The 20,951-nt window shown below is 43.0% G+C and overlaps 1 protein-coding gene across 1 annotated transcript in view; it reads left to right on the forward strand.

Annotated features, from left to right (window-relative positions):
• The window catches only part of LOC126412633 (bumetanide-sensitive sodium-(potassium)-chloride cotransporter-like), a 594,798-nt gene that overhangs the window by 517,879 nt on the left and 55,968 nt on the right, over positions 1-20,951 (forward strand). The window contains exons 13-15 of the mRNA XM_050082310.1: positions 883-1,094; positions 4,508-4,749; positions 14,182-14,348. Coding sequence (XP_049938267.1) covers positions 883-1,094; positions 4,508-4,749; positions 14,182-14,348 — 621 coding nt within the window. The remainder of the gene's footprint in view (positions 1-882; positions 1,095-4,507; positions 4,750-14,181; positions 14,349-20,951) is intronic.

The following is a 20,951-nucleotide window of genomic DNA, read 5'->3' on the forward strand; positions in this document are numbered from 1 at the left end:
ATAGCATGGTACTTGAGGTAGCTTTGGTATCGCTGATTCACGAGGATGCGTAGCCACCAATCACACCCATCTGCAGCATTTTCCAGTCACTTGCCAACATTCATGGCGATTTCCATTTCATGACTATCGTTAACTCTTCCAACACAGCCATCTGCAGCAGTTTCCAGTCATTTGCCAATAGCCAGGGCGATTTCCAGCTGCTTACAAACAGCAACTAATTCATCCCTTACCCAAGAACAGCATTCGCAGTGGGGTTACATTGTGACTGGTGCAATATTTTACAGAATAGTAAACAAATAGCTTTAAAATAAGCTTGCTGATTTCCGGGATCTGTTAATCTACTTTGTATGGTTCAAATGGCTCTGAGCACTATGGGAAAACTTCTGAGGTCATCAGTCCCCTATAACTTAGAACTACTTAAACCTAATTAACCTACGGCCATCACACACACCCAGGCCCGAGGCAGGATTCGAACCTGCGACCGTGGCGGTCGCGTGGTTCCAGACTGTAGCGCCTAAAACCGCTCGGCCACCACGGCCGGCTCTACTCTGTATATATGAACTTTGTGTACATGGGCAATGTCAAGCTGCAACTTGATATGGTTTCTGCCTGTAACTGTAGGCTACATGAAGTGGTTATCAGACTGTAGAATTACGTTGATATATTGACTACAACTGCAGAGAACTTAGTAACGCATTGTAGTGTGAACATTCCATTATTTTATGTCTCGCATTAAATTATTCACCCTGTATAGTGAGGTCTTAACACAACTGACTGAACAGAGAAATTCCAGCTCTGTCGTAGGACAAGGACGACTTCTTCGAGTAATGTAGTTGAAATATTTAGATCTGGCTCTCGCAGCGGAACGGTCGTGTGTTGCAGACGTGAACTGGGGCTCGTCGACACAGGCGCAGTGCTACAACTCTGCGCTGAAGGCGATGCTGGAGCTGAACCACGTGGAGGAGCACGTGAAGAACTTCCGGCCGCAGCTGCTGGTGCTGGCGGGCATGCCCGGCACACGGCCGCCGCTCATAGACTTCGCGGCACTCATCACCAAAGGCATCTCGCTGCTTGTCTGCGGACATGTGCTAAGCGTAAGTAGCCCGCAGCGCCGCTCATCACCGAACGCATCTCGCTGCTCGTCGGCGGACATGTGCTAAGCGTGAAAATCCCACAGCATCATTAATCAGCAAAGGCACCTCGCCGTTCACTGTGGACACCTGCTCAGTGAACATAACCTGCATAGCGCTCATTACCACAGCCAGCTCGCTGTTTGTCGGTGGACAGGTGCTCAGTAAATTAGCCCACAGTGGCGCTCGTCATCAAAGACATCACGTTGCCCAATGTGGCCAAGTGCACAGTGTAAGTAACTTGTGTGACACTTATCACTGAAGGCATATTGCTGCTTGCTGTGGACTCGTGCAGTGTAAGTAACATTCCTGCTATTCATCGCCACAGACATCTCACTGCTCAATGTCGAAAACTGCTTAGCGTAAGTAGCCTGCATTGGCATCTTGGTGCTTCTCTGTTTACACGTGCTTAGCATAAGTTACCTGCACTGGCGCTCATCACCATAGGCTCTTACTATTCGTCTGCAGACACGTGCTCATTGCAAGAGTTCTGCATGGTACTCATCACCAAAGGCATCTCACTGGTCACCTGTTTGCACATGCTCAGCGTAAGTGGCTCGCAGTGGCGTTTCTTCATCTAGGGTAACTCTTTGTTTGTCTACAGACATATCCTCAGCGTGAGTAGCCTGCTTTGGTGCTCATCACCAAAGATATCTCACTGCTCATCTACTGACATGTGCTCAGTGAATGTGTCTAAAGCTGAGTCCAGGGTTAAAGTATAAAACTTTCCGTAATATCTTAACGAAGTAAGAATGAGGGTATTGTTGATGGCGATATATATGTCGCATGGAAATGTTTGACTTGGCGCCTTCCTTGATGCTACGGGTCCGAACACTGCTCTCCCTTCCTTTCTCACCTGCAATCACTATCATATATGTCTACACTCCGCAAGCCACCTTATATTTCATCGTGAATGATACGTGGCAAGAATGAGTTTGTCTGATTCTTTGGCCAAGGTTATTACGAGAGATATTTGTGAAAAGATGTAATATGTAGCCTGACACTTCTTGTGAGAACAACGCTGCTCTTGCTCACATCATTGGTGTTTGCCGTAGTAACATTTTGATCACTTAAATCTGTTTGCTCTGCTCACGAAATTTTGGTAGTAAACGACACCGAGATGCACGACGCCTCTCTGGAAGCGTCTGCAACTAGAGTTTGACGAGCACGTTCGTAACGCTCTCTTGCTTACTAAACGATCCATCGGCGCAATACGCTGATGATCTGTATCTCTTGTATTTTCCTACTTGCTGAAGGTCTCCAACTCGGAGGCTCACGCCGATAAACGTACATTTTCGAAAAAATCGCCTGATTTTGATAAGGAGTGTGTCACACTGTCTGACGACGCAAAATTCGTCGTTCCACAATCGACTATTTCGATTCAACGTGCGATAAACGCGAACTTTGAGATGCGCACTCACTAGCAAAGAAAATTGACAAGAAAGTGTAACAACGCTGAAGACTTGTCAAGACTGATAGGCTTGACAAAGCTTATCAGTCCTTAGTAAATTGCCCTGTCAATTTTCCTTCTATCGACCGTCCATATTGTGCAGTTATTATGTGCATTGCAAGCACGATTTCCTTATCGGATAAGCATTAAATTATTTCTTATTTTGTCATGTAGTCAGTGTATCACACAAAGTAAAAATACACTTCCGGCCATTAAAATTGCTAGACCAAGAAGAAATGCAGATGATAAACAGGTATTCATTGGACAAATATATTATACTAGAACTGACATGTGATTACATTTTCATGCAATTTGGGTGCATAGATCCTGAGAAATCAGTACCCAGAACAACCACCTCTGGCCGTAATAACGGCCTAGATACGCCTGGGCATTTAGTCAAACAGAGCTTGGATGGCGTGTACAGGTACAGCTGCCCATGCAGCTTCAACACGATACCACAGTTCATCAAGAGTAGTGACTGGCGTAGTGTGACGAGCCAGTTGCTCGGCCACCATTGACCAGACGTTTTCATTTGGTGAGAGATCTGGAGAATGTGCTGGCCAGGGCAGCAGTCGAACATTTTCTGTATCCAGAAACGCCGGTACAGGACCTGCAACATTCGGTCGTGCGTTATCCTGCTGAAATGTAGGGTTTCGCAGGGATCGAATGATGGGTAGCGCCACGGGTCGTGCCGGCCGAAGTGGCCGTGTGGTTAAAGGCGCTGCAGTCTGGAACCGCAAGACCGCTACGGCCGCAGGTTCGAATCCTGCCTCGGGCATGGATGTTTGTGATGTCCTTAGGTTAGTTGGGTTTAACTAGTTCTAAGCTCTAGGGGACTAATGACCTCAGCAGTTGAGTCCCATAGTGCTCAGAGCCATTTGAACCACGGGTCGTAACACATCTGAAATGTAACGTCCACTGTTCAAAGTGCCGTCAATGCGAACAAGAGGTGACCGAGACGTGTAACCAATGGTACCCCTTACCATCACGCCGGATGATACGCCAGTATGGCGATGATGAATACACGCTTCCAATGTGCGTTCACCGCGATGTCGCCAAACATGGATGCGACCATCATGACGCTGTAAACAGAACCTGGATTCATCCGAAAAAATGACGTTTTGCCATTCGTGCACCCAGGTTCGTCGTTGAGTACACCATCGCAGGCGCTCCTGTTTGTGATGCAGCGTCAAGGGAAACCGCAGCCATGGTCTCCGAGCTGATAGTCCATGCTGCTGCAAACGTCGTCGAACTGTTCGTGCAGATGGTTGTTGTCTTGCAAACGTCCCCATCTATTGACTCAGGGATCGAGACGTAGCTGCAAGATCCGTTACAGCCATGCGGATAAGATGCCTCTCATCTCGACTGCTAGTGATACGAGGCCGTTGGGATCCAGCACGGCGTTCCGTGTTACCCTCCTGAACCCACCGATTCCATATTCTGCTAACAGTCATTGGATCTCGACCAACGCGAGCCGCTATGTCGCGATACGATAAACCGCAATCGCGATAGGCTACAATCCGATCTTTATCAAAGTCGGAAACGTGATGGTATGCATTTCTCCTCCTTACACGAGGCATCACAACGTTTCACCAGGCAACGCCGGTCAACAGCTGTTTGTGTATGAGAAATCGGTTGGAAACTTTCCTCATGTCAGCCCGTTGTAGGTGTCGCCACCGTCGCCAACCTTGTGTGAATGCTCTGCAAAGCTAATCATTCGCATATCACAGCATCTTCTTCCTGTCGGCTAAATTTCGCGTCTGTAGCACGTCATCTTCGTGGTGTAGCAGTTTTAATGACCAGTAGTGTAGCATGGATCTTGATCACGCAGGTGATGATTGCAATGGAAGCTCTGCAGTCACTAAGATGTGATGACTGAGCGGCATTTAAGGAATTAAGGAATATAGGCGTATTGTGTCTGTTACAGGGAAGGCATTCGCAGCGTGTGCACAATGCTCTGTCGCGGAAAGCGTACCTGTGGTTGCGCAAGCACAAGATAAAGGCCTTCTTCGACGTCGTGGACAGCGACAACTTCGAGACGGGCACCGAGACGCTGATGCGGACCTCTGGGCTGGGCAAGCTGCGGCCCAACACCGTCCTCATGGGCTACAAGGCCGACTGGCAGCACTGCGACCACGACGAGCTCCGCAACTACTTCAACATCATACAGTAAGGAACGCCGCCACGCGTCCCACCCACTCTAACACAACACAACATTCCCCAACCCTCTATAGTAAGACATACTACCGCATGTCCCAGCTCACTACCACATCAGTCAGTAGGAAACACTACCATAGGTCACAGTTCTACATCAATTAGTAAGAAAGTCTACCCTCTGTCTCAAAAACTTTAACATCATACGGTAAGGAGCGTTACCACCCTCCTAGTTACCACAACATTACACAACAGACAACACTACAACACCGCACAATTACCCTATCATATACAATGGATCACGATCACACGTCTCAACAAATACAACATCAGACATTACACAACGTTATCACATGTATCATCACCTCATTGGCATACTTAAGATGATACTATCATACGTGCCAATTACTACAATATCAGACAGCAGACAGTACAGCCACACATCCCAATTACGACATCAGGCAGTAGGAAACATTACCACAACATCATACAGTAGTTACCATGAGCAACCCTGCCCTACACTACCACTGATTTTGACCGCCTGTACTATTTAATCCGTGGTCATTTCTCAATTCTGCTTTATATTCACATAAGCAGAATAGATTAAAGTCCTATCCCTGTAGTTGATGCTACACTGCCTAAGAATAGCAAGCATTTCATTCGTTTCTACATTATATAATACCTTCTCCAAATCTACAAAAGCGATGTTTTTCCTAAATCTGCCCTTCGTTATTAACAGCGTATTGAAATATCTTCTCGATCGAACCTCAGCCGCCCCACAGTTCCTCTCTTCCTAACTCTACGTCCATATTCTGCAAATCATTGTGAGGTGCATGGCAGAGTGTACTTCCCATTGTAGTATATGTTAGGTTTTCTTCCCATTTTATTCGCGTATGAAGTATGGGAGAAATGACCACTTAATCGCCTTTTTAGCCAGTCTAACTTGTCCTCTGAGTGACTGATGTTAGAATGGGGCTGTAAATAGTCCTAGTCGCTCCTTTGAAATTGGTTCTTGGAGCTTCGTAAGTAGGATTCCGAGAGACAGCGTTAAATAAACTTATCGACTTTTGTGATGTCATTATTTCTATATACCTTCTGCATGCCCTGTTAATCTCATTTAGTTGGGTCCTGCACACTAGAGAAATATTCTTGGGTGAGTCGAACGAGTATATTGTAAGCAATTTTCTTTGTAGACTGGCTGTATTATCCTAGTACCTACAAATGAAACGGTCTGTCAATTCCGTTACTGCAGAGAGGTCTATGTGATCATTCCTTTGAAGGCTTTACGCACTGCTCCTTTGACAGCTGAAAGTGTTTCATTTAGCGTCTCTCTATTTACAGTCCTATGCTTTGATTTAAACTTAATGATCTGTAGTTATTCTTCCTTTAGAATTTTCTATATTCAATAATGAGCCAAAGCATTGTGATCACCTGCTTAATAGCTTGTTTCTCTGTCTTTGGAACGACATACGTCTCTGATTCTGCGTATCTGCGTATTGCTGGTAGGTTTGTGGAGGTACGATGTGTGATCAAAAATGTCCGGACACCTGGCTGAAAATAACTTACAACTTCGTGGCGCCTCCATCGGTAAGGCTGGAATTCAATATGGTGTTGGCCCACCCTTAGCCTTCATGGCAGCTTCCACTGTCGCTGGTATACGTTCAGTCAGGTTCTGGAAGGTTTCTTGGGGTATGGCAGCCCATTCTTCACGGATTCGATGTCGGTCGGTGAGGCCTGGCAGGAAGTCGGCGTTCCAAAACATCCCAAAGGTGTTCAAAATGATTCAGGTCTGAACTCTGTGCAGGCCAGTCCATTACAGGGATGTTATTTTCTTGTAAGCACTCTGCCACAGTCCGTGCACTACGAACAGGTGCCCGATCAAGTTGAAAGATGCAGTCGCCATCCCCGAATTGCTCTTCAACAGTGGGAAGCAACAAGGTGCTTAAAACATCAATCTAGGCCTGTGCTGTGATAGTGATAAGCAAAACAACAAGGCGTGCAAGCCCTCTCCATGGAAAACGCGACCACACAATAACACCGCCGCCAAGGCACTACACACGCCGGCAGATGAGGTTCACCGGACATTCGTCATACCCACACCCTGTCATCGGATGGCCATATTGTGTACCGTAATTCGTCACTCCACACAACGCTTTTCCGCTGTTCAGTTGTGCAGTGTTTATACTCCTTACATCAAGCGAGGCGCCGTTTGGCATTTACCCGCGTGATGCGTGGCTTATGAGCAGCTGCTTGACCATGAAATCCAAGTGCCTCACCTCCCACCTAACTGTCATAGTACTTGCAGTAGATCCTGATGCAGTTTGGAATTCCTGTGTTATAGTCTGGATAGATGTCTGCCTGTTACACATTACGACCCTCTTCAACTGCTGGCGGTCTGTGTCAGTCAACAGATGAGGTCGGCCAGTACGCTTTTGTGCTTCTCGTTTCCACTTCACTATTACATCGGAAACAGAGGACCTAGGGATGTTCAGGAGTGTGGAAATCTCGCGTACAGATGTATGACAGAAGTGATACCCAATCGCAGGCCGGGATGGTCGAGCGGTCGCAGTTTCGAATCCTGCCTCGGGCATGGATGTGTGTGATGTCCTTAGGTTGGTTAGTAGTTCTAAGTTCTAGGGGACTGATGACCTCAGAAGTAAAGTCCCATAGTGCTCAGAGCCATTTGAACCATTTGATACCCAATCACCTGACCACGTTCGAAGTCCGTAAGTTCCGCGGAGCGCCCCAATCTACTCTCTCACGATGTCTAATGACTACTGAGGTCGATGATATGGAGTACCTGAAGGTAGATGGCAGCACAATGCACGTAATATAAAAAAAGGTATGTTTTTGGTGGTTTCCGGATACTTTTGATCACAATGTGTATGTGGTATTACATGTATACGCGTAGGTCATGTAATTCGCGCAAATAACGGGCGGTTGGTTTGCGTGCGCGCTAATGGTGCCCGACAGCGACCCAGATGTGCTCGACAGGATTTACATGTGGCGAATTTGGTCGCCCAGACGTCAACGTGAGTTCACTATAATGTTCCTCAAATCACGGTTCTGGCTCCGAGACACAGACAATTAAACTGCTGAAAGATGATATTGCTGTCGGGGAAACCATCAACCATGAAGGGATGCAAGTGGTTCGCAGCTGACAGCGTGTGTTCGGTTACTACCTCACGTCCCATGCAAGCGCAGGAGAATGTCTCCCATAGCGTAATACTGCCCCCACCAGCCTGCATCCTTGGCGCGTTGCACGTTTTGAGTCGACGTTCATATCGATTTGTAGAGAAGACAAGCGACTTAGTGTAGCAAAAACGTGATTCACTCGAGGTACCGACAAGTTTCCATTGATTGACGGTCCAATCCCGAAGGTCCTGTGCTCATTGCAATTGTAACTGACGATGTTGTCGGCTCAACGTGTGAACACATAGTGGTTGACTGCTGCGGAGCTCCATGTTCAACAACGTACGATGAACGGTGTGTTCCAAAGCACTTGTGCGTGCACCAGCATTGTGCTCTTTAGGCAGAGATGCCACAGATCACCGTTATACTACTTTACAGAGCAGATAAGTCTCCGAACCCCACCTTAGTGAAGAGTCGTAGACGTCCAAGCATTTAGCGCTAGTGGTAAATTTCCTGTTCTACCTTTTTCGTAGATGCTAGCGATAGTGCACGTGAACATTTGACAAGCTTCGCCGTTTTCGAGACACTCGTTCACTCTGCGTAGTAATAATCTGTCCTTGTCAAAATCGCTTAGCCGGCCTAAGTGGCCGAGTGGTTCTAGGCGCTACAGTCTGGAACCGCGCGAACGGTCTGATGACCTCAGAAGTTAAGTCCCATAGTGCTCAGAGCCATTTGAACCATTTTGAACCAAAGTCGCTTATCGCGATGGAATTCCCCATTCTCAGCTCATAACTTCGCTAGGGTGATTTTCCGTCCGTGTCTGCTCCGCTTAAATACTTCTGTTACCGCGTCATGTGCCCTCAACGCCACCAGACGGCATCCAACGTCGCGGTGGGCAGTGGTCATAACGTTTTGGCTTATCAGAGTAAATACTGTGTACCATGGAGGATCCCTCTCATCACGATCTATTCTACTAGGTGCTTATCTATCCAATGCTTGGTCAAGTGTTCTCATAAGCTTACTCAAGGCTAAATGTTTCGAGTTACTACTTGGATATGATATTACTGCTTTTTTTTTTTTTTTTTTTTTTTTTTTTTTTTTTTTTTTTTTTTTTTTTGCTGAACACAAAGCTTTTATCTTGTTTTAGCTGCTTTTCATACCTTGGAAATCATTCTCGTCACAACTGCGTCATCACTGGTTCCAGTTTCAGTGTGATCATCCCGAGAGACCAGTTCTATTTGTTGCCTGTTGCCAATAGAACTGGATTTGTAACTGTTTTGAGTAGTTTTGTTAGAAGGTACGAGTATTTAGTATTGTTTCACATAATGCCTTGTCACGCCCAGCATTTACAAAACTGCAATTATACCAGTCGAGAGTTGGATGACTAAAATCTCCTCAAATAACGGCAGTGTCAAAAAGAAACGTTTGTTCTAGTGAGCAGAGGTTTTATCTGGCCTTTTCGACTACATCCGTAGGTGAGTTTATTGATCGATAGAAGGATCCAATTATAAATTTCTAAACACGTTTGTAGTGAATCGTGCCCGAACGACATCGTATACAGAATCAGTTTCAATCTCAGCGAATTTGTGTTTCTTATCTAAAATCAAACTGGTCCTCTCCAAACCTGTTACAATTTTCCCTTCCGAAGCGTAACAATTTCAGTCTTTTCGACGTCTGGTGGAACTTCTCGACATACATGAATTTCGTTCACCAGCTTGTGTGGCTGCTACTCCGTGCATCGGCCTGACACCCATAGGAGTTATGCTGGTATGTTACGAATATTTGTTCCGAATTCGTGTTAAGTTTATTAATTCGAAAATAAATACTGCATCGCCCCCATCATCATCTTGCACCGTATGCTCATTTGCAGTTGGCTAATTCCTTCTGGACCACTATAAATGTTCTTTAAGTATTGTTTGCATCTTCTGGCCTTATTCTTACTTTCATTATTCATTTACTTTTATCTGTCATCATTGTGATTCTCGTTCTTTACTCTCTAAAGTAACTGTTAATTATATTTTATTACATGTTATTTACATTACAGTATTTCAATTTGATATCTATTTCTTGACATGCATCCAGTAAATCTTATTTAAATTTTCTACATTTCTGCTTAATTTCCATGCTGAGTGACCTGTGTTGTTAATGTTCTCTTTCAACATTAGTGCATTTTCATCAAGCTGCTGCTTTTCTGCCTTCTTCAATATGCTGTATTCACTTAATTTTTAAAATCATTCAATGGATTTTCCATATCAGTTTCTCCTCGGACTGTCAATATTTCTTTTGTCAACCTTTCTACAAAGGCAGTCTCAATTTGTGGTTTCTTCAACTTTTCTAGGTTCCAACATTAACTTTTCTAGGTTCCAACATTTCAGATACTTTCTCTTTATTTTCTTGAATTTTAAATAAATTCATTTGTGGTAAGTTACGTTGAGTATCAGTGTCAGCACACTGGTTCATGAATCTTTGTTTTACAAAATAATAATCAATCTGGTATTGCCCTTGATCCCCAGCAATCTTCCATATATATTTCCTTGTAAAGACGTTTTAGAAAAACGTATTCGCAACAAACATCAAAGATTTCACTTAATTTTTCTCTCTTTCACATTAATTGCCGAAACCACTGCATCCCTGCCTCTCATTGTGATTAAATCCTCCCATTATGATTAAATTCTCATTCTCTTTTGTATATATTATCATATATTTCCAGTTGTTATGACATCCACATCTGTGGCTAGCTGGTATTATTGTGTTATTATGGAAACTGTCGTATATTCATTCAATCTCATCGTCAATGTTTCTTTCTCTTTGTTGCAGATAATCCTTTACTTCGTTTCAAAATCACCTACTCGTTATTATTTTTACTCCTGCTGTACCTACTATGAATAATTCTATGAACCCCACTCAGCATATCCCCAACACTGCTTACTGATTCTTAAACTATCTTCTGCGTCCTTTCCATTTGTCCCTTTAGATTTTCCTAGCTCACCACACTGCTTTACCGTATTACCATTCCATGTTCTCATCCTGTTTAGTACTACCGAGCGAAGTCTCACTGTAGTAAAGTAACGGACATATATTCGACTGGGAGGGGGCGGATGGAGGGGGCGCTGGTTCAGATACCCTTCCAGCCATCCAGGTATAGGATCCACATGATTTTCCTAAATCACTTAAGGTAAATGACAGAATGGTTCCTTTGAAACAGCTCAGCCGATTTCACTCCACATCCTGCGCCAAAAACAAGTTCGTGCTCCATCTCTAATGACAAGACGTAAAAGCTTAAGTTGTCTTCTTTCCTTTTAATTAGTACACTCTTCATACCTTACACCTCCTCCTTTGTAATCTTTTGGAAATATCCTTCTACATCAATACACATACTTTGCAAACAACTGTACAGTGCTGATTTGAATATTTTACGCAAAAAAAAGAAACGTCATAAAGCTTTTAATTGAGGACTCCTTGTAAGAGAGAAAGGTACTAAGCTAATTTCCCACTGCCTTTCGCATCACCGTACAACGGCCGTTCACGTCGCCCCTTCCACGCCTGCATCTAGCGCTGTAGTTTCCATACCCCTCGCCTTGATTTTTGTATATTGCCGCCTTCCTCTAGGATGAAGTTTCTATGTGTTCCAACAGAGAGAATTGGTGCTTCTGGCTGAATGTACGCAGCTCGTAGTCGTGCGGTAGCGTTCTCGCTTCCCACGCCCGGGTTCCCGGGTTCGATTCCCGGCGGGGTCACGGGTTTTCTCTGCCTCGTGATGACTGGGTGTTGCGTGATGTCCTTAGGTTAGGTAGGTTTAAGTAGTTCTAAGTTCTAGGCGACTGATGGACTGATGACCATAGATGTTAAGTCCCATAGTGCTCAGAGCCATTGAAACCATTTTTTTCTGCTTGAATCCACAGCCAAGAGTCTCATAGTAATTCTTGCAAGATGCCCTCTCAAGACATTACCAGCCGGACCTGTTTTTACCAAGGCTTTTTTAATCAGATGTGACTATTTGATCACTCCCACCCTTTATTCTGGCTTAAGTGACGTCTGCATTTGTGATCTGCGCTCATTATTTTCTAGTATTATTTACCCTTCATATGTAGGGTAGTACATATTACGACTATATGAGTTACAAAAATCAAATTCTGTTGTTGACATGAGAACCGCTCGCGTTCTGTGAACGCCTGGCTAATGTCATAGTACCATCGCAATATGGAAATGTCTAATATGCAGAGTCTTGCCGTCATCAAAGAAGTGTTTCGTTTCAGGTGGGATAGCTATCATGATGTTTTCTGTTCCATGTCTCCTTTCCATGATGCACTCAAACTGTTGAGGAGAGGGTGCAAACTGAAAGAGATCTGCATGGCCACTAAGGTCAGAGACAAGTGATTCTTCATAAATCAAAATGCCCCTATAGTACTCCTAAGGAACGGACATACTGTGCCTCCAACGACACTAAGAGATGACTTTTCCTGCACCCAACTCGATCTTGCTAATGGGACATTAATGAAAAAGGAAAAAAAAATACAACATTCAATATTTGTAACTATGTACCATATCAGGTTTCGAATCTAGATATTCAGCTTCATCTCTCCCATCCTATATGATTATTTAGGTCATAGTCTTTGCCATATATTGATAACAATTGATAATAGGGTATCGTGAATCAAGTCCCAATATCACTCGCACTTATATCTTCTCAGTGGCTCCAGACTGAAGACTTCCTTGCGTAGTCTCTCCTACGTACTGCTACATACTCTTTGATGAACGCCCTCTCTAAAGAATCGTACGTAGTACACGACTCCATCATTTCCGTCACCTATAATGCACGTTCCCCCTGTACATACCCCGACTCGTAGCTTATTGTCTTCGTATAAATCCAGTACTGTGACAGAATATCCTTAAATCCGTTTATAAAGGCTACGAGGCTTACACATTTGTTATCTGGCACAAAAGGCTGAAACTGTCTATGCTTCAGGAGTTTTTCTTTCATGATCATATCAGCATAGATATTCATAGGTACTATGAACCAAAACAAGAAAATAAGTCCAGTAAAAGAGGGTCCCAAACTGCATACCGTAAGAGCTATAAACACTTGTTCATCTTTCCTAATGTGAGACACATCTCTTCTACTGGCGAGGTGTTCATAGGTCTTAAGATATACATTTTGGAGCCCATGTTTACTAGGCAGTTTTTTCTTGTTTTGGTCCATACTACCTCCTCCCAAAATACCGACATCAAAGAGCTTGCAGAAGAAGAGATTTTTTTTTTTTCACTGAATCGATGGCGAAGAAGTGCACATAGCTCTTAAGATACGCGTTTTAGAGCCCACGTTTACTAGACTTTTTTGCTTCGAACGATCGTCACTGTCAAAGCCCTGAATACTGACCTATGCTCCTACTACCAAAAGTAGTAACAGCCGGGATTACTATACACACTGATGAGCAAAAACATTGTTACCATCCGATTATTAGCTTGTTTGTCATCTTTGGAACACAATTCGGCAGTACTGCCGACCTGGTATAGCAAGAAACTTGATTTCTCCGACCAGACGTTATCCTTCCATTGATCCGTGGTTAAATCTCGACGATTCCGTGTTCATTGCAGTCGTAATTGGCGATGTCATTGGGTCTGCATGGGAAAACGTAAAGGTCGTATGCTTGGTTTCCTATGTTCAGCAGTGTTCGGTGTCGGTATGCTCCAAAACACTCGTGCCTACACCAGCATGTTCGGGCACGCGCGCATTTGTCGTCAGATCTGCCACGGATTGCAGACTACCGTGCCTTACAGATTGGGCAAGCCTCCAACCTCCAAGTTCTTTGATGAGGCGTGGCAGTCAATAGGCTTATCGTCTAATCGTGATTTCACTGTCGCATAACCACTTTGCGTGAATCCCCGGGACAGTAGCACGAGAACACAGAAGTAGCTTCGCCATTTCTGAGATGTCGTTTCCAGGCGCCAGGCTATCAAAATCTGTCCGTTTTCAGAGTTGCTTATGTCACTGCATTTTCTCATTTGCTGGCCGTATCGTCACTGGAATGATTCACATTCGTCTTTGCTCCGCGTATGCCACCAGGCGGCATTCAGTCTCGCAGTGAGCAGCGGTCCTAATGTTTTCTCTCATCAGCGTATTATGTAACACCAATTAGACTTCAATAATAAGTTATCTGTAGTGTACCCAAATCCCATTAAGCAGACGAAAGTAGGTGCTCGCCGTTAGGATTTTATCTTCACCCGTAATAACCTTTTTTTAAATTTTTTGTTTTAATTATTTTTGGTGTGAAACACACTCTGAGTGACGTATACTGTCATATTCTTTTCCAACAGCAATGCCTTGGACAGATACCTCGCTGTAGGCATACTGAGACTCGACGGAGGCCTGGATTACTCGAGGGTTCTGCAGGATGACGAGTTTGTTCCAATATCTAAACTGGACAAAAAGGACGAAGAGGAGAAGCTCAGGAGAAATCAGTCAGCTTGTCAACTTACACAAGGTAAATATGACATCACGTCATCTAAGTATCTCGTTTTATCGTAATTTTGATACTGTAGCCCTTGTAGTGCTGTGACTCAGACTTCTCTGCGCATCAGTGAAAAACGATCGCTATTTTTAACGCATACAAAAAGTGTTCTGTTAATTGTCAACTAATGGAGATGCGAAATCATAGCAACATTTCCTATACGTATATAATACTGCATTGTCATCCATAATACGACATAATTTTACAGAGATACTCATAGTCTCCTATCTATATGGGTGTCAATCGACAAGAGCCATTATAAAACTGTTTGGAACCAGAAAAATATACAATAACTGCATTTGATTCTCACCGTGTAGACGGCATCCTCCTCCTCCTCCTCCTCCTCCTCCAGATATCTAACTGATCAGTCTTCAGTTTAGGTCCTCAGCTGGCTGCCACTTCTCAGCTGTAACGCCGTGACTTGCATCAACTTTAATTTGTTGTTTTACTCGTAATTATCACGGGGTCTATAGCTGAACCCTGTAGGTTCGCCTTTCATCATATTAAAAAAAAAAAAAAAAGATAATAAATCTCAAGCGGGAACATATGGTGATCTTAGAAACCATGGAACATTATTGTATTTGGAAAGATATCCTTGCCAATCAGTTTTTAACTTTTCTACTTGTTTATTTTTCGTGAACTGAATTAGCTAGAAACCTTACAAATTTCCCCGCACTAAGCATTGTCGTGCCATTCCGTGGAAAACAGGCATTGTGAAGTTAAGGAGACTGTACATTGTGGATCCAAATAAGAGACGATTCCGTCCCAAAATACCAACAATAAGTCAATTCACTATGCTCGGTTCATCATTTACGAAACTGCAAAGTCGCTAGATTTCCTTTGACTGACCTTCTCACCATAATGTAATATTGAGAATGTGTAAAAGATATATGTAAACTTTGTCGCTGTTAATATCCGACCACTCACGATCTCTATAAAAGAAATGTGTTTAATTTAACAGTAAATCGCTTTTTTAAATACCCAGACATTTCAAAAAATTTCAGATTACATTGTTTTACATTAGTAGTCTGCCGGGATTATTGCCTTACGTGTAGCTTACATTAAGTCAGTCAAGACGATTGCACCGGTTTTTTGAGGGCAGTTTCAAATGTCTAACACCGAGTGAATCTCTTCACATTCACTCAGAGTATCCAGTACTACTCTTCTAAAATAACCCAATTATCCAACTGTCCTGCATGTATCCACTTTACTGTCATATTCTTCTCCAACAGCAATGCCTTGGACAGATACCTCGCTGTAGGCATACTGAGACTCGACGGAGGCCTGGATTACTCGATGGTTCTGCAGGACGACGAGTTTGTTCCAATATCTAAACTGGACACTCTGTCTGAGGGTATCCCAACCTTAGTCATGACCTGGAGAAATTTCTTCAGCAGGTTTCATCCGTTCATTGACGTTGCTTAAAGTTGTTTAATTCAAACGAACTTTCCTCCCAATTATGAGCATTCTACTTGACTGAGGTCGTGATTTGCTCTAAATGTTCCCGTGCAGTGAATGCTTACTGCCTTTCAGGTAGTCTGTAAAAATTCTTTGTCAATACAAACTTTCTTGATGATGTTCACATGAGCAATTCCTGCTAAGAGGTAATGTTTTTCGGTGAATCTTCTTCCCCGTATCAAATTCGCACGATAGAGCCATTTATATTGCTTGAACGGTCACAGGAATTACTCCATCCATTTCCCGCCAATGCTACATAGAATCTAACCTTACAGTGGATTTTCAGAATGCTTTTAATACAGTAAATCTTCTAGGTGGTATGTGGGACATGCCCGAAGGCACAGTTGTGTAAAGAGTTCCTCGCTATTGACAATGATATGGTACTTGCCACGGGGCCCAATCCGAAATATAGCTTTGATACCCAGGAAACTTCCATACTGGTTGTCTAACGTCTAATAGTTGCTGCGACACTCGCTAATCGTCTGCAGTTATTCCGGAATTTCGCAACATCTCTCACTCGAGATCATCTCACTATAAACGACAATATCGTCTGTGAACACCTACCTTCTATCACATGCACATTCTTATACAGGGTGTCCCAGAAATGATGTCACAAACTAAAAAGGGTTTTAGAAGGTTTCTTGAGGAACAAACCGAGGATAGGAACCCGTGTCTGGAAACACCACCAAACGACGCGTGCCACTAGGCCGTGTCTTCGGTAGCAAGCGTGGCTTTGTACACTGTTGGACCGTAGAGCGGAACATCTCCCAACGTTGTGTGTTATTCAGAGATCGCGACTGATTTTCACTATCGCCAATGGAGAAGGTTAAACCACCTGCCGCATAGAAAGGCCTTGTCTCCAGTGAATGTAATGCTCTGTTACGTCGGTAGATGACAGTTTCGGACACGTGTTTCCATGTGTAATTTATTCCTCTCCTGTATATTGAAAAACAATGGAGATTTTACAGGGTTCCAGGAGGAAACTACGCTGCAGATGGGAACCTGTGTCTGAAACCGTCATTCACTGTGGCATGAGAGCATTGCAATCATAGGAAACATGGCCTTTCTACGTAGCAGCTAGCTTCATCAAATCCACTGGTGATCGTGGCAATCACTCGTGATCACTGAATAACAAGCAACATTACGATATGTTTCGCCTGCTGTCGGTCAGCGTACGAAGTCACGTTTGCTGCTGCAGGGGTTGCCTAGTGGCAAGCGCCGGAGCCTGCAACTTCGACGTTCTGTAGCGTTGTTGTATGACGTTTCCTATCCTAGATTTGTTCCTCAACACACCTTCTACAACCCGTCGCCTCATTTCTGAGACACCCTGCATAAATTTCAAACGAAGTGTTAAAAGTGTGATTAAAAGCAGGGATAAGCCAATAGAATACATACTGAGCTTCAAAGAATAGGCATTTGGTAGCGGGGAGGAGTGTGTGTGATAACCTGTGTAAAGAGAAACCAAGACCTGACTACAGCAAGCAGGTTCAGATGAGACTTCTTGGCAGTTTAAAACTGAGTTTCGAACTCTGGACCTTTGCCTTTTGTAGATAATTTTTCTACCAGCCGAGATGCCCAAGCACGACTCACGACCCGTCCTTACAGCTTTACTTCCGATAGTACCTCATCACCTGGTAGAGCACTTGTTCAAGAAAGACAGTTCCGAGATCGAGTCTCGGTCCAGTCTGCCAAAAAGTTTCGTATCAGCGCACATTCTGCTGCAGAGTGGTTCAAACGGATGTGTGGGTTGAGGTAGCTACATGAGAATTCCACTGAATATGACAGCATGGAGAGCTATGTCAGACCAGTCTTCTGACTTAAATTAAAATCATGTTCTTCTGTTACAGCTGTTGTAATCAGCAAATTATATAGTGCATAATCCATCACTTTCTTTGAGACAAAGTAGGACATTGTTAGATCATATTTAACAAAGATATTCTGTCAGATATTAGTAACTATAAACTTGCTACATTATTCGTTTCCTTCTCAACAGCTTTGGAAAAAGTAAGTGCCCAAGAATGGTTGACAGTATCTGGAAATTTGAGATTTCGAGCCTACCGCAATTTGGATTCCAGTAGGATTCCTCCGCAGGATAGACCATCCACCATTTCACCGACTGTATACCAAAATATTTGAATGATATCGCCTACCAGAATCTATGTCATCTACGTAAGGCATTCGAATTTGCAAATCACAGTACTAATTCGGAGAAAAGGCGTTGAAGGTACAATGGGTAAGCGACTCGCTTCATATCCAAAGCAATGTGCTACGTTAGATACCTCACGCAGCCTTCATGATGAATTCTCTTCTGCGTATGCATAAGTTACTACCGGTATTGCACACAGTTCATTCTTAGGACTGCTCCTGTTCTTGCCATGCACATCTGCATGCATACTCCGCAAGCCACCATATGGTGCATGGCGTAGAGAACCTCGTATCAGTACTAGTCATTTCCTTTCCTGTTCCACTCGCAAACAGAGCGAGAGGAAAACTGCTCAACAATACCACCTTCCAGTACACCACAGCATCATCAGCAAACAGCAGGAGATTGTTGCTCAGCCTGTCCATCAGATCACTACTGTAGACAGAGAATAAGAGGAGTCCTATCGCACTTCCCTGGGGCAGACCTCACGATGTCCTTGTCTCTGACGAAATCGCACCATCGAGGACAACGTACTGGGTGCCATTGCTTGAAAAGTCTTAGAGCCACTTACATATCTGGGAACCTATTCCGTATGCACCTACTTTCTGTAACAGTTTACAGTGGGGTATCGTGTATGGTTTGCAGCATATATAAATTGCCTTCCATTTTAAATTGACAAAGAATAACATAGTGCTCCTTCCTGGTGTAGTAAGAATCATAATAAAGCCTAACAAAATGGCAACAGTAGAAGGAACAACTAATAAAATATTCAGAAAAAATTATGATTAATTCTCAGTATATGGTCTCTCCCTTAACTGAGACAGAAACACAGATAATTTAAAATCAGTTAAGTCTTCATTCTTCTAGCAAAGATTCGACAGCTTACGAGATCTGTGAAAAGTGACATATGCCTCATGACGCCAGGAATATAAAAAATACCTTGCTGGTGCAGCCAATTTTACGTTGGACAGCACCCTTCAGAAGATGACAGGTGTTTTCGCCTACGGTATCTTGAGAAATCAGCTGTGGCAGAACATGCTCTGGATAACTGACACCAAATTGCATTCGATGAAACATCTAGTATTAAACCAACAAACGGTTTTCTGGCATAGCGTTATAAAAGAAGCGCGCGAGATAAAAGTATCTGACAACATCACCAATAAAGATAAGTGTCTGCCGTTAAGCACTGCTTGGAAGCCGGCCGTTAGAAGACTGAAGAAGGTGCGGCAGTCTTGCAACAAAGTCTTACCTTATATGGAGCTGGACTGGGCGCCAGTTACGTCACAGGCGGTAGCGAAGCTACGTAAGGGTGGCAGCAGCAACAACACGACAGAGACCATCTGACAGTGGCAGAGAAGAACTCGACCGAGAGCTCATAGTTTTTAAACCAATGACGCAGCTAGAAGCTCGAGAGAATTTTAATAGATAATAGTTCCGTACATATCATCGTCAGCAGCAACAGAGTACAGGGTAAAGAAAGACGTAAAACTGAATATTCGAAATTCCTGTATGTGCATACTGATTAGAACTTGACTCGTAAATCTCATGTTATACATCCATCCAAATCTTGGATCCAGTAACATGTGTTCTGTATTTTAATTGGTAATTTTGTTGTGGAAAGCATCCGAAAGTTAGGTTACTTTATGTACTTATATTCGTTAATTTCATACAAAATAATTTTCCGAGACGATGTCACACATAGATACAAAGCATTCTTTGCGCAGGAATGTTCTCAATGAATAATATCTGGTGTCCCCATTCCAACCTCATGTAGGCAGCTAATTAAAAAAGAAGCATACTAATAATACCCTCGCAATACATTTACCCTCTTACGAAATTTTTTGCTAAATTTGAAAATAATAGTACCGTTCATAAATTTAGCACTAGGGACGTAAAGAATATCCACTATCCACAAATTCTTTACCTTTATACAAAAGAAGAATAGTGTGTAACTTTTTTGAATCATAGTTGCTGGAAGATAGTAAAATATTTAACAACGAATTGAAGTAATTTCTACTTGACAACTCCATCTACTCTGTCGATGAATTTCTGAATAGATAATATTTTATACAGCGTTGTGTTACAATGGAAATTTTTTGCGGATTAAGATTATACTAATCATAAATACAACGATAAACGTCAAATAATACCTCTGTAGGAGCTAAATGCCACAATCACAATAGGTGATGTCCTCATCTCAGAAGTAGTAGGAATTGTGTGGGAGAAAATTGTAAAGGAAAGAGATTTTGCTGTTTTTAACAGATTAAAAATAAAAAACAAATTCTTCCGAAAAAAGACCTTCACAGATTTATATTGTCAGGAAGGGGATACATGTCTGTCAGAGACTACGTAGTGACAAACGACAAAGTAGAGAGAATAGTGAAAACTGTAATTCATTTCATTCTTTTCTTAGCTTAAGAAAATCAAGACACGTTCACAGGATTTGTCGACCTAAAAAGAAGCGTGCAAGATAATCAAAATTTTCAGAAAAATAGATTTAGGTTATGGGAAAATAACGGATAATCTACAATACGTACAAGAACGAGGAGGGAAAAAATTAGAAGCTAAGGCCAAGACCGATGTACTCGGATTAAAAAGTGTGCAAAACAGGGATGCCATTTTTCAGCCCTACTATTCAATCTACGCATCGCAGAATCAGTGACGGAAATAAGTGAAAATTTCAAGAGTTGGATTAAAGTTCAGAGTGAAATCTATCAGTGGTAAGACACACTGCCTACATTACTGTCCTCTATGAAAGGGAGGAAGAATTACATGACTTATTGAATGGAATGAACAATTTGACGACCACAAAATATGGACTGAGAATAAACTGAAGTAAGACGAGAGTAATGAACAGTAAAAGAAAAGAGATTAGCGATTAATTTCACGTCAAAACTAGTGATCACGAAGTAGTCGAAGTGAAGGAATTCTGCTACCTTGGAAGACATATAATGGATGAACCAAGGAGAACATAA

Source organism: Schistocerca serialis, chromosome 7 (assembly GCF_023864345.2).
Source record: "Schistocerca serialis cubense isolate TAMUIC-IGC-003099 chromosome 7, iqSchSeri2.2, whole genome shotgun sequence".
NCBI lineage: Eukaryota > Metazoa > Arthropoda > Insecta > Orthoptera > Acrididae > Schistocerca > Schistocerca serialis.